Raw genomic sequence first — 15,167 nt, 5'->3', positions numbered from 1 at the left:
ATCCCTGCTTCACCATGGCAACCCACTATAACTTTGGACAATTCACACAGTCTCAGCCTCAGAAAAAGCAAAATATCCCCCTGAAAACCCTGTGATAAGATTGCCTTAGGATTGCCATACATTGGAAATGCACACAACAACAACAATATTGTCTCACTTTCCATTATATTTGTTCATCGTGAACTTAAAGCATCAAGCATTTGCTCATTATAGCTCCTTCTGTATAAGGATGATAGCTGAAACACCTCAGTCAGAGTCCTCTCTTTCTTGCCATGCTTTGTTTTAAGGCAGGAAGGGTGCAAAGGAAGAACACATTACATCAGTGAAGAAAACCCTGAATCCCCTATTTTGTCATCTGTCCGTGGAGTTATTGGATTTGCTTTCATCTCCCAGAATATTTTCTGAATATTATTTTCGTATTCCAAAATTAAATGTTGCCAACAGCAACAGTAGCAAAGTTTTTGTGGCTTCAGCTTTTGGATTTTTAAATACATTCCTTCTCACATATCCAATATAAAATGATTATCATCCAAGTATATTGTTAAGCATCTGCTCTTTTCTGACAGGGAACTGCATCATTTTATTTCATTATTATTCCTTTTTTCCTGGTGACAAGATAAAATTGCAAAGACATGCAATTCTGTTAGTGAAGATTCAGCCTCGTGGGCTGGCCACTTACGTTAAATCTTTTAAAGCTAGCTGTATTGATAAAATTGAGGTATTTTTTTCTATTAATAGCTTTTGTCAAGCAGTTGCATATGCCTGTGACATATAGTGTGTCACTGTCTATGCATTGGAAGGAAATGTTTCCTCTTTGTACACAGCAAACAGTGTCTAATCTTGCTTAATAACACTCAAATATGACCTGCCTTCTCATCAATCAGTGGGTTTTCTGAGCGAGAATTTTACATTCTTATCAAGCCACCTGCACCAATGAACAGATGCATCATGTTTTCATGTCTCTGTGATTGACAACTGTTGCTGAGAGTCCACAGCAAGTTCAGATTGCAGTCATTTGAATTACAGATCACAGATTTTGAAATGCTTGCTTGTTTTTAGACACACTCTTTGGCCCTAGTCCAAGGAAGTATACAGAGTGGATCCATACACATAGAAGTACTTTCAACTTTATTTTTTTAAAGTGCTGCATTGGAGGCTTGTTTCTGAAGATTCTTCCCTCACCACCCCATTACAGCTGAGTTTTCGGACCTCTTCCGATGCGGAACAAATTAGATGATAATTCTGTTGACAAGGGGGGGGGGGTGGTGATCAAAACAGAATCCCCTGAATATGTGCAGGCTCTTGCATGTATAAGGTTGACTGTAAGTTGTGGTCTTTGGAAATATACCACATACACTCACCCCTCCACATTTTAAAAGGATTCACTTAATAGTATTTTGTTGCTGTCGTTGTTGTATGCCTTCATGTCATTTCCGACATGGCAACCCGAATGTGAACCTATCACAGTGTATTCTCGGCAAGATTTGTTCAGAGGAGGTTTGCCATTGCCTTCCCCAGATCCCCAGAGGCTGTTACTGTCTATTTTACTATTCCACTATGTATGACTTGAGACAAGCTGAAATATAAAATGGAGGGGGGGAGGGGAGGGGGGAAAAAGAGAGAGAGAGAGAGAGAGAGAGAGAGAAATGTTTCAACCTGTCTCAAATACTGAATTGGTTGAACAGAAAAATAGACAGTAAATATTATTAGGTGGCTCCTCAAAAAATTGTCCAGGTGTGCAAACCAGGAGTGTAGAATCTCTCAGATAGTTTGTCTCACTTTGGCCATCCCTTTTCCCTGGCCACTAGGCATCTCTGTCTCACCACCAACACTCTCAGACATGCATGCAGTATTTGAGTATAAAAATGCATGTCTAAACTATGTATAGGTAAACAGCACCATTGATGTCATAGAGAACTTAGTCTGATTTAGCCCATTTATTATCACTCGGAAGTCACATAGACTCTGCATTGCTCCCTATGCTTCTATGTAGCATAGCAAGTACTCCTTTGGGAGTTTATCACACTAGCGAGATTCTGTGGGAAAGCAGGAGTTAAACTAAATTTAAACCAAAGAAAACCCAGGCATGTCAAAAGTTTATCACACAGCGTTGCAGTTAATGTGAAATAACACGAAGTTAATTCAAAAGCAAAGCGAAGAAAACCGGCAGCTTTTTACTTTCAGAACAACCCGAAAGTAAAAAAGCTGCTGTTTTTCTCTGCTTTGCGTTCGGATTAACTTCACGTTATTTCTCTTGGGAAGTCCCTAGTATGATAAACTAACCAAATTTGCAAGTTTGGTTTAAATTCAAATGTACTTTAAGTCGTGTTTAATTCCCATTTTTCCCACAGGATCTCCCCTAGTGTGATAAAGGCCTTTGTTTGGGCTCTAGGATAGAATTGGTACAGCACTGGAGGGGACACAACTGCTTCATCTATCAGTTGATAGTGGGAAAGAGTTTGGCATGTGGCTCTTACCGATTAAGTAACTGACAATGTTAATAGCACAAGTATGAGGCAAACAACTGATAATATCACTGTGCTATGGTTCCTGGTTTTTAACTATATCAATTCTTTAGACTCTTTACTGTCTGGAATAACTCCTTACTGTTTGTCATTCTACATTTGTTTGTGGAATGCTATTTTGAGCATAACAAGAAAATAGTTTCACATATGGACCTTTTTAATGACATATACATTGAGCCAACATAGAGAAAAATAAGTGTTCACTAGTGCAAATTGTTGACAATATATTGAACTGAAGATATACAGTTCAATTTTATATTTCTTTCTCCTTTGCTTTCATTCTGTAGCATGAAAACAAAGTTTGTTATACTGTGCCGTTAAGTCATTTCTAATGTTTGGCAACCAATGGCAAACCTTTCATGGGGCTTACTGGGGCTGCGAGTGTGTGTCTCACCCAAGATCACTCAGTGGTTTTTCATAGCCAAGTGTGGAATTGAACTCTGATCTTGAGTTGTAGTCCAGCACTCAAACTGTTACTCAAAGTGCTAGGTTACTGAGATGGCATCCACAAATATATATATATATGGGAGTTTTGATAGCTCAAATAAAAGTATATCTTGTCTGGGACAATGTTTCCAAACTCCACAGAATTCCACAGCCAATTCCAAATAAGGTTCCTTAGGCCTGAAACAGACAGGCAGAAAAGAGCAGCTTCTGTCCGCCTTGGGAGATGACACACATCCCCAGAGTGGCTGAAAGCTGTGTGGAGAGTGTGCTCACATGGGTAAACCAAGAACTAAAAGGAGCAGGGAAAGACCACTCTTTGCCAACAACCCGTTTGGGACCGTAGCAGCAGACCAGATTGGAGCTGATCCATGCTGGTACCAAATTCCCACACAGATTGGGGGGGGGGGTGACCGAGGCTGGAGCAGCCTTAGGCCACTCCAGGCTGCCAGTCTGCATGACCCCATAATTATATTAGTCAAATAAAGAACGCATACACACTGCCTTATGTACACACACGAGAACTAATGAAGCAGAGGTGGGGGAAATAGTGATGTTGAAGGTTGCTAAGAAGTGATACTACTTTCCTGAACCAATCTGAGGGCTCCCGGAATGGAGATGGCTCAATAGCCACCACAGCAAGTGTGGGTGGTTGGTTTATTGAGGAATCTAGCAGAAATTAGATGGGGCTTTGTCCCAATTGCTAGTGCCAAAGTACCTACATTTATACACAAAATTACGTCCTAGGGCAGTTTTTTCGGGATGACTGCATTATCTCATTGCTAAATTGTTTTTCCAGAGGAGAAGAATGGTTGGGATATCCAGTACAGTAACAATTGGACAATCAGTGTAAATTTTCTCAGACAAAAAGCATTTCATTCTCAGAAAGAAACTCTCTTTGTCAATGATGTGCAAGCAGCCTCCCTGGCTAGCTCACTATCACCTCCCCATAGTCTAGGGATTATGCTGATTCCGATCTTTAGAGATCCCATCATGGCTTGAGCGCCTTGGGCTTCTCCTGGGGTGAGCTATCTGCTTCAACCTGGCATAGCTGGTTTCTTGTGCCAGTGAGCCCATGCTTGGCTACTTTCTTGAAACATCTTTTCTGGTCTTAAATTGATATCAGGGTCGCAGAGAGGTGATGGAAGGCTGGCTCTTGGGTTACACAATACTATACCACAATGGCTCTCTGAAAACAAACTTACTGTCCTATATAAACAATGCTAATGTTAATATTAATGTTTTTGTTCTATTTTTCTTTGTGTAAAAATTTCCTTTAAAAATCAATAAAAATTTCAAAGAAGTATAGCATGGCACAGTGCATTCTAAACCAAATTTCTTAATTATTCTTTATTCATTTTTATGTTACGTTATTGTAGTAGTAGTAGTAGCAATCTTTATTTATACCCCATCTTTTCTCCAAATCTGGGACTCATGGTGATATTATGACAATATCTGAAACAGAGTAAGTTCAAAATATGTTGTGTTTTTTCTTTAATTCAAATCATAATGGCCACAGATCCATTCTTGACCAAAGGCTTAGCTGTTTGTCACTTTCCTTAACAATTCTACAACTTCCAATAACAGCCCTTTGTTGGGGGATTATCTCAGTTATTGAGGATGAAGCGAAGTGACAAGTGGGTGGGTAACTCAACATATGATTCAATCAGTTTAAAAGTTTGTTTTTATATTTTCATTTTCTTTGCAGGTTTTGATTTAGTGAAATGTGAGGATCCTGGAACACCAAATTATGGCTACAAGATCCGTGATGAAGGACATTACACAGACACTGTTATTTTATACAGTTGCAATCCAGGCTACATGATGCATGGTAGTAATATTATTACTTGCCTAAGTGGAGATCGAAGAGTTTGGGATAAACCTTTGCCTACTTGTATAGGTAATATAAGAGAATATTGTTATGGAAAAGTATTTAAAGTGCAATATCTTTCTTTGTGGATTATTCATTGTCACTTTATTTGAAAACAGTGTTCTGAAATGGCACTCCATCTAACTCACTTTGTTACTATGCACACACACACATTGAAACTAGAGATGTGTGAACAATCATTGATAAATGCTGCTAGTCTTACTAAAATGCCTTAGGCTTTTCTTAAAACATCTTTTGTTTAAGTATAAATTCTAATGTTCAGCCCTGAATATTTCTGCAGGTGTATGATAGTCACCGTAGGCATCTGTGGATTCAAGCCACATAAATTCTTGTAGCTTCTTTTGGAAAATCTTTCTGACATTTTTTCCTAAGCAGGAATCTTCATAGTTACTTTGAACTGCTAGAGGAGGAACTGGGGTAAAATACAGCAGGAGAAGAACCAGGGATGGTATACAGAAGCTGGTCATTAATGCTGAGGGTGATCCATGGTCATTCATGATGAGAGGATGCATTTGGACCTCATTCTTTCAAATTCAGCCCTGTAGGGTTGGTTTCCCCATTGGAAGTTATGGTCACATGAGATAAAAGCAAAGGTGAACACTGAACAGCACTCCTTGTGGGTCATGGCTTTCTTTTTAGGTGGAAACCTCTAACTTTTTTTTTTCAAACCTGCCTCAGGAGAATTTCATGAGCATCCTTACCCAGAATCCCATGTCCCTTTTCTGAGCCCAGAAACAGACATGTTTAATAAATGAGTATATTACTTTCTAATCATTAACTCTATAGCATTCCAAATCTTTTCTGCCCTCTGCCTAATGAATGCATTAAGTACAGTTCTTGTAGTTTTTGCTCTGGGGTTTTCTTTTATTTTTTAAACAGAAGAAGCCTGGCTCTGACAGGCTTTGTCTGTGTGGAAGAAAGTTAGGTGAGTAGAGAAACTTTGTGTAGTTTGAGCTTCATTGCCCTTTCAATGTAATTTAAGGGAATTTTCTAGGTGGAAGAAGCCAAAGTTAATTAAATCTCCTTGTATATTTCATCTGTACTTACAGTCATGCTTTCAGACTCAGCACTTGTACATGCCATGAAAGTTGTGCTACCTTAATTTGCCAGCTGCAAATTAACCCTGGATTCTGACTAATACAGTACCTAAAATAGGTCCCTTTTGCTTTCATGTAATACATGAACATGTAATTGAATGCAACAATAAAAGCTCTCCATCAAGCAAAAAGGACTTATTTTCCATCATATTGTTACAAAAATGGATTGTTATAGTATAGAGTGTGATTTGCTCGCTGACACAAGAATCAGTTTTAGGAGGAAGAATAATCTGATAATGTATTGGATTAATTACAGAAGATGGCCCTTTCATCTTTCTGTTCTTTCTCCCATTGCTCTCTTTTAACACCACAATTATAACACTTTGACACCATGGTACCATCCTATAAAATCCTGGAATCTGTAGTTTCATGAGATATTTAGAATTATCTGCTAGTGGCCTCTAGTGCATCATCAAACTATGCATCCCAGAATTCCGCAGGATCTATCCATGAAAGTTAAAGTGGTATCAAAGTGCTATAATTTTGACGTGTGAAAGAGACATTAATTGGACATGAAAATATTCTTCTCTCCTTACACCTTACATTATAAAGATACCCTCCAGTCATCTTATGCTGGTTTAAAAGAACAACAACAACAAGAGCCCTCGTGGCACAGTGGTTAAATGCTGGTACTGCAGCCACAACATTATAAGTTCGATCCTAGAGGAGGTCTCCAAGGTCAACTCAGCCTTCCATCCTTTTGTAGGTTGGTAAAATGAGTACCCAACTTGTTGGGGGCAATGTGGCTGACACATATTAAAAAAAAAGGGGGGGGAGAAGGCCCCCCAAAATTAGCACCCAGTCAGCTTGACATCAATACCAGGAAAGATTCTAGAGCAAATAATTAAGCAGGCAGTCTGTAAGCACTTAGAAAGGAATGCTGGGGTTATTAAAAGTCAGCATGGGTTTTTCAAATTCATGCCAGACTAAACTTATCTCTCTCGTTTTGGTAAAGTCACAAGCTTAGTAGCTGTGGATGTAGCATAACTCGATTCCAATAAGGCCTTTGACAAGGTCCCCCATTGTATCCTCGTGGGGAAAAAACCTACTGTAGTAAAATGTGGGCTAGACGATGCAACTGTTAGATGGATTTGTAATTGGGTGACTAGCTGAATCCAAAGTGTGCTCAGCAATGGCTCCTCTTTATCTTGAAGAGAAGTGACCATTGTTGTGCCACAGGGTTCTGTCCTGGTCCCAGTGCTATTCAATATCTTTATCAGTGATTTTGATGATGGAATTGATGGCATACTCATCAAATTTGTACATGGCACCAAATTAGGAGGGGTAGCTAATACCCCAGAGGACTAGATCAGCATTCAAACTGACATTAACAGATTAGAGAGTTGGGCCAAAACTAACAAAATGAATTTCAGCTGGGAGAAATGTAGGATACTACATTTGGGCAGTAAAAATGATATGCAGAGTTATAGAATGGGTGGCACCTAGCTTGATGTCAGTACCTGCAAAAGGAATCTAGGAGTCTTACTAGACCACAAGCTGAACATGAGTTAAGAGTATGATGTAGCAGAGAAGAAAGCCAGTGCACCTTGGAACACACTCCTTTGTAGTGTGGTGGAGTCTCCTTCTTTGGAGGTTTTTAAACAGTGGCTGGATGGCCATCTGTCAGGGGTTCTTTGATTGTGTATTCTTGCATGGTAGGAGATTGGATTTGATGGCCCTTGAGGTCTCTTCCAACTCTATGGTTCTATAAACTCTAGGCTGCATAAGTAAGAGTATAGTGTCTTCACTAAAGAAAGTAATAGTACCATTCTATTCTGCTTTGGTCAGACTTCACTTGGTATACCATGTCCAGTTCTAGGCACCACAATTTAAGAAGGATGTGGACAAGGTAGAGCATGTCCAAAGGAGGGTGACAAAATGATGAAAGGTCTGGAAACCATGCCCTCTGAAGAGAGATTTGGGGAGCTGGGTATGCTTATCCTGGTGAAGAGAAGGTTTAGGGATGACACGACAGCCATGTTTAAATATTTGAAGGGATATCATATTGAGGATGGATCAAGCTTGTTTTCTGCTGCTTCACAGACAAGAAATGGAATCAAGCTACAGGAAAAGAGATTTCACCTAAAGATTAGGAAGAAATTCCTGATGTTAAGAGCTGTTAGATAGTGGACCACACTCCCGTGGAGTGTGGTGGAGTCTCCTCCTTTGGAGGTGTTTCAACAGAGGCTTGATGGGCATCTGTCAGGAATGCTTTGATTGTGTATTTCTGTATGGCAGGGGGTTGAACTGGATGGCCCTTGTGGTCTCTTTCAAGTCTATGATTCTGTCTTGTACAATAAACCCAAAATGTATTTCTAAAAATGAGTTCATATGAAGTGGGATTTTTGTGTGGAAGTTTTTTGCTATTGTTGTTGTTGTTGTTTTTAATACACTTAAAAATAGAAAATGTAATGCCATTTTAGAATGGCCAGGATTTGTTAGCCATTAACCATATAGAAGTGGAACATTTTATACCAAACATTATCCAGCAGGAAGCTATTTATCTCACCCCTGCATGGCCAACTTTCTAAAACTGCACACAGACGTAGGCAATTATTGCATGTGACTTATCCCATCTTAATCCTGACACACAAATTAAACTGTCAGTGATGGGTCTTACCGCATCCTCCCGTGGCTGGGCGTATGCATCTTGTATGCAACCCAGACTTATCCTGCAGATTTTCAAGAATGAGAAAATTGACAGTTAAATGTGCATGTACAGTATCTTGGCGGGGTTAAGTTGGGAAAAATCATATGCAATAATCTTCTACTGCTGTTGAATTAATTTGGCTGTAACAGGGTGTTTTTTCTTATTCTTATTCTTCTCCAGGAAAGTTTCAACATTGCTTCATGTCAGATACAGTAAATATACAGTGGGCCCTCTGTATCCATGGTTTATCCATTTCAGATCCCCCCCCGTGGATGCCAAAATTCACAGATGCTCAAGTCCCATTGACTTCAGTGGTGACGCAGCCGTGTCACCATTGAACACAATGGCACTTGCTGCTCCTGGTGCAGTCACTCCTTCACCCTTGGCTGCTGGCCAGAGCCCAAGAAGAAGGAAGAAGAAGGGAGTTATTTTAGGGGGGGGGGTATTGGGATACGAGATTTTATATTTTAACGTGTAAGCTGCCCCAGTTGTGTTGCACAGAGAGTCAGGAAATAATAATAATAATTATTATTATCATTATTAAACCTTTTGCCGCTGCCGGTGTCTCCTTATGGGGAGCCAGGCGCCCGCCCTCTTTTACTGCCACCCGGAGCTAGACAGCTGGTCCCAGAGCATCCTATAGCTAGAGGCCCCTCACCTATATAAGCAGCACATGATCTAGTCTGAATTATTTTCATTTTGTCTTCCAAGTTGTTGTTTAAATCATAAAAATAGTACTCCATTGTGTTATCTTGCTTTTGATCTCAGCTGTTGATTGTTTTCAAAGTCAGATTGACTGAGAGCTTTTTAATTACCTCTTTAAATTGGCAATCTAACATCCACTTACCTCATTGAACACAGTAGGTGCCAAACATGCATAAGATTATTTTCCATCTTTTCCATTACACGGGAATTAGTGTTTCAAGTTCCAAATATCTATTTGCAACATTAAGATGAACTACTAGACCCCATAAAGACATTCCAACTTCCTTTAATCATTGTGGCAATGCAATTGACCATTAGTCATTTCGCCAGGTGAAATGTTCATTTCACGTTATGAACATTCTTCAGAAGACTACTGTAACCAAAGAATGCAGGAAATACAAGTATTTATTAAGAGTTTAATTGCCTTTAAATGATATATGGCATTTTTGTGGTGCACAAGTAAAGTATACTACAGTGGTACCCCGGGATACGAATTGATCGCGTTACGAAATTTCCGGGATACGAAAAAAATAGATAGGAAAAAACTGTTCCGGGTTACGATGTTTTTTTCGGGTTGCGAATTTTTTTTTCCGGCGCGAAATTCAAACCGCAAAGCGCGGCTAGCGGCTTTCCAGCGCTAGCCGCTAGCCTTTTCGGGTTGCGTAATTACTCGGGTTACGAATGGAGCGGCGGAACGAATTAATTTCGTAACCCGAGGGACTACTGTATTGAAATAGATATGAGTTTTCATAATATTAATATTGTAGAATTCATTCAGGTTACAAAGAGTTTGACTTGTACTCATGCTGTGCTGCTGGGTTTTCCATAAACAACTTTTTTGGTCACTGTGTTAAAATAATGTTGGATATTTGTCCTTTGGTCTTATCCAGCAGTGCTGTTCTTATGATTTTAAGGCTTTCCCATTACGTTTCCAGGAAGCACTTGCATTTCAAGATGTTTTCAGAGCTCCAGCTGAAATCTTCCCCTTTCAGCCTAGCCTGCCATTTTCTGAATCTTGGTTCTCTAATATTTTTGGGTTAACACCTTCCTTTGAAGGGGAGGAGGGGTTGTGGTGTGCCTTCAAGTAATTTTAACACATAGTGACTCTCAATTGACCTTATATTGTGATTTCCTGGCAAGATTTGTTCAGAGGGGGTTTGTAATTGCCTTCCTCTGATGCTGAGAGGGTGTGACTTACCCAAGTCACCCAGTGGGTTTTGAAATCTGAGAGGAATTCAGATTTTGATCTCCCAGAGTCCTTGTCTGACACTCAAATCACCATACAGTCGACCCTTCTTATACACGGGTTTTTTATACACGGATTCAAGCATACACGGTTTGAAAATGTTCAAAAAAAGTATAAATGTCAATTATCAAACCTTGATTTTCCAGTTTTTATAAGGGACACCATTTTGCTATGTCATTATATTCAATGGGACTTGAGCATACACGGTTTTTGTTATACACGGGAGATCTTGGAACCAAACCCCAGCGTATAACAAGGGTCCACTGTACTATGCTGGCTTTAGAAAGGTAGTTATAGAAATCTCCCATTCAATAAAAGTTAATTTTAATCACTGAGAACATTACCACTCAGCTGACTTTCATTCTTGCAGGAAATCTATCAGACTTCCAACCAGTTTGACATAGTCTACCTGTCTCTTTTCTGACAGTTTTCTGACTGCTATTTATTTTCAGAACTGTACAAGGTTTAGTAGGAGTGGTTTACTCCTTAAGTGAGCATTTACGCTACCATATCCCCATGTCATTACAACTTTTCTGCAAATTAAAGTAACTGTAGCTTTTCTCATGATTTTGTTTTGCTTTACTTTGTTTTTAGCTGAGTGTGGTGGACGAATACATGCGGCTACTTCAGGTCGCATTTTGTCTCCTGGCTACCCAGCTCCATATGACAATAACCTCCATTGTACTTGGATTATAGAAGCAGACCCAGGGAGAACAATTAGGTATGGATATAATTTGATTTTAATCTTTCCTCTGTATATGTATTTTAACTTAATATGTTCAAATATCTTTATGCATTTTAATCCATGTTGTACCTCTTCTCAAGTCTTGGATAGGTGGGTAAGAAGTAATAATAATAATAATATAACAACAACAACAACAACAATAAAGTAATAATAATAAAGTTTACTTCTATCCCGCTTTTCCAATTTGATCAAAGCAGCGTGCAAAATTCATATAAAATACATAATAATCAGTACAATCAATAAAACAATATATAAAAACAGCATATAAAAAACTAATACTCAGCCAGCTGAGTGGGGGAATCCAGAAACGTGTCACAGTCGATACCAAGATAAAGGAGGAAATAACCAAAGTCACATCTCATGGGGGGGAAAGCTTGGGAAAAGAAGAAGGTTTTGAGATTCTTCTTAATAAGGTCTAAAGACGTGGTGGAGTGGAGCTCATCAGGGAGATTGTTCCATATTCTTGGGGCTGAGATGGAAAAGGCCCATTGCAAGGTCCTCACATATCACACAGTTGGGACCTCCAGCAAATTTTTCCCTGCTGACCTGAGTGTGCGGGGCGGATTATATGGGGCGAGGCGGTCCTCTAAGTACCCTGGGCCCAAGCCATTTACAACAACAACAACCAGCTCTTAAATGTGGTATTGCTCAAGTCACATCATTATATGTGTAATCAACTATTCCATATATATAATATATTATTTTTTTTAATCCACTAAACTGCAATATGGCCAAATGTCAGATTTACTGTACTTGAAAAAGAAAGATCTTGTAAGTCATGCAGTGATGTTAGTTACATATGAACAAAAGAAAGCTAAAGGCAGAGATCCTTTGATATGAATACCTACTAGGTAGTATGCCTCACTGAATTCAATGAGGCTTGGTTTTCATTAAACTTGCTTAGCAGTCTGCTGTAAATCCCTGCATCAGCAGAGAAGTCCATAAGATCAAATGCTATTAAAGTCTCACTGTTTGGCCTTTTCCATTTCCCATGGCCTAAACATGCAAAGGAAAAGGAGAAACCCATCCCATCTCCTTGCAGAGCATCTTGCAACATTTCTTCTTTAAAGTATTGGAACTGGCTCTAGCAGCAGTACTAAGAAGTAACTACTGACCCACTGCTGTTAAACTGATATGAGGAATGGTGTTGGAAAAGTGTTTCTCAGGATGTAGTTTACAAACCATTAAAGATCTCATTTCCACAGCAAGCAAACTGCTCATCTTTCAGCTTCAGTAGAGACAGATGCATTCGAAAGCAGTCTAGTTGCAGCTTCCCAGAAACGACAGCATATCAGAATGTAAAGTTGTGAACTCTAAACTAGTATAGAAAGATCATGATTCATTGTATTTTTAATTAATCATGCTCACTTTAAACATTTTAAAGAGTTAACTTTTTTTTACATTAATAAGTAAAACTTTAACTGGAAATACATGCTTAAAAATAGTTCTCTTATACATATTCAGAATGCTTTTCACACTATTCCATTTTCTTCTTCCCAGAAACGGAAAGATAAATGTATTCCCCCAACACCAAACCAAAAGACACTCACTCAATCACAACTGAATGCAGTGCTCTATTTGCATTTTAATAGAAATGGCAAATGTTAAATTAATATAGAGTGAAACAAGAAATTACAAACAACTATCTGTAACTAGAAAACAGATTTAATATTTATTATTAGCAGCTTTCAGAGTCAGCATTTATTTCAGCAAAAAACAGTCTTAGATGGTAACCATTTTAGATAAAAATTAAGAACTGTTTCATGTCACATGAAATATTTAATTTTTTTTAAAATGTGGATTGTGCTGTACACAATGTGGGATTGTTGAGAACATTTATTTTGCTTTCTACTGCTGCAGCCAACATTTGTACTCTAATTTAATGAAAGGCTATGGTTATCAGCATGATGGATGTTTGATTTATAATGTAAAAACTGGGCATCTATATCGACTAAAACATGGCCCCAAAGTCATACATCTAGTTATAAATGTCTTAATGTTAGGTTAAAGCCCTTTAATATACAGAAGGATTGGGCTACCAAAGCCAGAGGAAAGGAATAAACATTTGTGTTGAATTTTATTATTCCTTCACGTTAATGCAGTGCTCCATGAGACAATACATTGTGTTTTTAAAATAAGATTTGAAATCAGAAGGATTACTTTTCAGAGTATTAATCTAATTGATAGTGCCAGTCTTTCCAGTGAAGAAGAAGGAAGGGTACTGAACTAGCGCAGCATTATATTTCATTAGAATCCGTATAACAACCTTGAGCAATCCTTGGGTGATCTCCGTACCAATTTAGTTGGGAATAAACCATAGAGAATTCAATGGAATATGCTTCTGAATAGGCATAAATACAATTGTGAAATATAATACAATCAATATAATTAACCCAAAGTTACAAATCATCTCCAGTTCTTAAAGGAGAAGAAAGAGTTGCTGGCAACATCCTTCTTTTGGTAAAGATTCACACTGCATTCTGTTTTCCATAGTTATATTAAACTACAATGTAATACAGAATTGAGCAAATTTAGGCTCATTCACAGTTTTTGTTTGTTTGTTTTATGGATGCTTAATTCTGTCTGATTAATCTTTTTGAACTGTTATTCCACAAATTCCCTTGTTTACCACCAGCATGGAAAGGCATGTGTCATATGTTATTCTTTCATTTGCAGTCTGCATTTTATTGTTTTTGACACTGAGGTGGCTCATGACATCCTAAAAGTATGGGACGGCCCTGTCGAAAGCAGTATTCTACTAAAAGAGTGGAGTGGCTCAGCTCTTCCTGAGGACATTTATAGCACATTCAACTCCCTGACCTTACAATTTGACAGTGATTTCTTCATCAGCAAATCAGGCTTTTCCATCCAGTTCTCAAGTAGGTGCATTTTGTATTGTCCTTGAGTATATATCAAGTTTGGGACATTTGTGTGTCTGTGGCTAAAAGCTTGTCTGGTATATATTTTGGGGGGAGGGATAGTCTTGGATTGGTAAGAAGCCAGAATCATCTGTACTATCTAACCATATGCATTGATTAAGACAGCATTGAAGTAAAGCGGCATCCATTATATACTTTTATATTTTGGATCATTTTCATTAAAATATATGCAAAATGAAAAGCCAAAACATCTGATCTGGAATCCTGTTGATGGTATATGTGCACATAATTCAGAGTTACATGTGTACATGTGCTCCTAGTAGAACATTCAAAACTTGCTTCCCAGGGGACACTGCTACATCTCTTTATGGCTGGCGGTGAGGTGAGGAGGCAATGGCTGTTCTGGCTACAATTTTGGAGCCAGGAAAAAAAATGATCTCCAAAAAGAGAGAAATGAGAGTAATGTCATTTCTCTTTCTTGGCTGCTGTTGTACCGCTTGGTCACTTCACCTCCTTCATATTAAAGGAGTATGTAAAGATACTTTCTTTGGAAATACTATTTGTTATGGATGACAGCACCCTGGGCCTTTTTATCCCACTGCTGCCACCAAATTATGTCAAGATTTAATGCTTTACTTGTGATCACTTTTATTTCACTTGTGATCTTGCCACCGTGTGTAACTATCAATTTACTCTTAAAATCTGGTTGACATACTAGTAGCATGGTAAATATTCAAACTCCCAGCGAGTCCTTCTTGAACAACAACAAAAACCTTATTTGAACATCAGTTTGACAATGTTTCACTTGTTGAGATGTTTTATGCACTTGTCGTCACTTTTAGGTCTTATTTTCTTGGTTTCACTTTGTTACAGTTACAGTTATGATTTCTTGTACTTTGGTAGATTCGTTAACTCCATAACAAAGCCAACTCTTTATGATACTATGTTTTCAGACACTCTCTTCTTGCTTGTGTTTCACTTTTTT

At 38.5% G+C, this 15,167-nt stretch overlaps 1 protein-coding gene across 2 annotated transcripts in view; it reads left to right on the top strand.

The window, feature by feature from the left end:
- Positions 1-15,167, top strand: part of CSMD1 (CUB and Sushi multiple domains 1) — a 1,231,469-nt gene that overhangs the window by 976,587 nt on the left and 239,715 nt on the right. For both annotated transcript variants that reach the window (XM_042480556.1, XM_042480547.1), the window contains exons 24-26: positions 4,678-4,869; positions 11,153-11,279; positions 13,980-14,182. In XM_042480556.1, coding sequence (XP_042336490.1) covers positions 4,678-4,869; positions 11,153-11,279; positions 13,980-14,182 — 522 coding nt within the window. The remainder of the gene's footprint in view (positions 1-4,677; positions 4,870-11,152; positions 11,280-13,979; positions 14,183-15,167) is intronic.

This window comes from Sceloporus undulatus, chromosome 1 (assembly GCF_019175285.1).
Source record: "Sceloporus undulatus isolate JIND9_A2432 ecotype Alabama chromosome 1, SceUnd_v1.1, whole genome shotgun sequence".
NCBI classification, from domain to species: Eukaryota; Metazoa; Chordata; class Lepidosauria; order Squamata; family Phrynosomatidae; genus Sceloporus; species Sceloporus undulatus.
The sequence above is the reverse complement of the archived record's forward strand: the minus strand, read 5'-3'. Positions and strand labels throughout refer to the sequence as shown.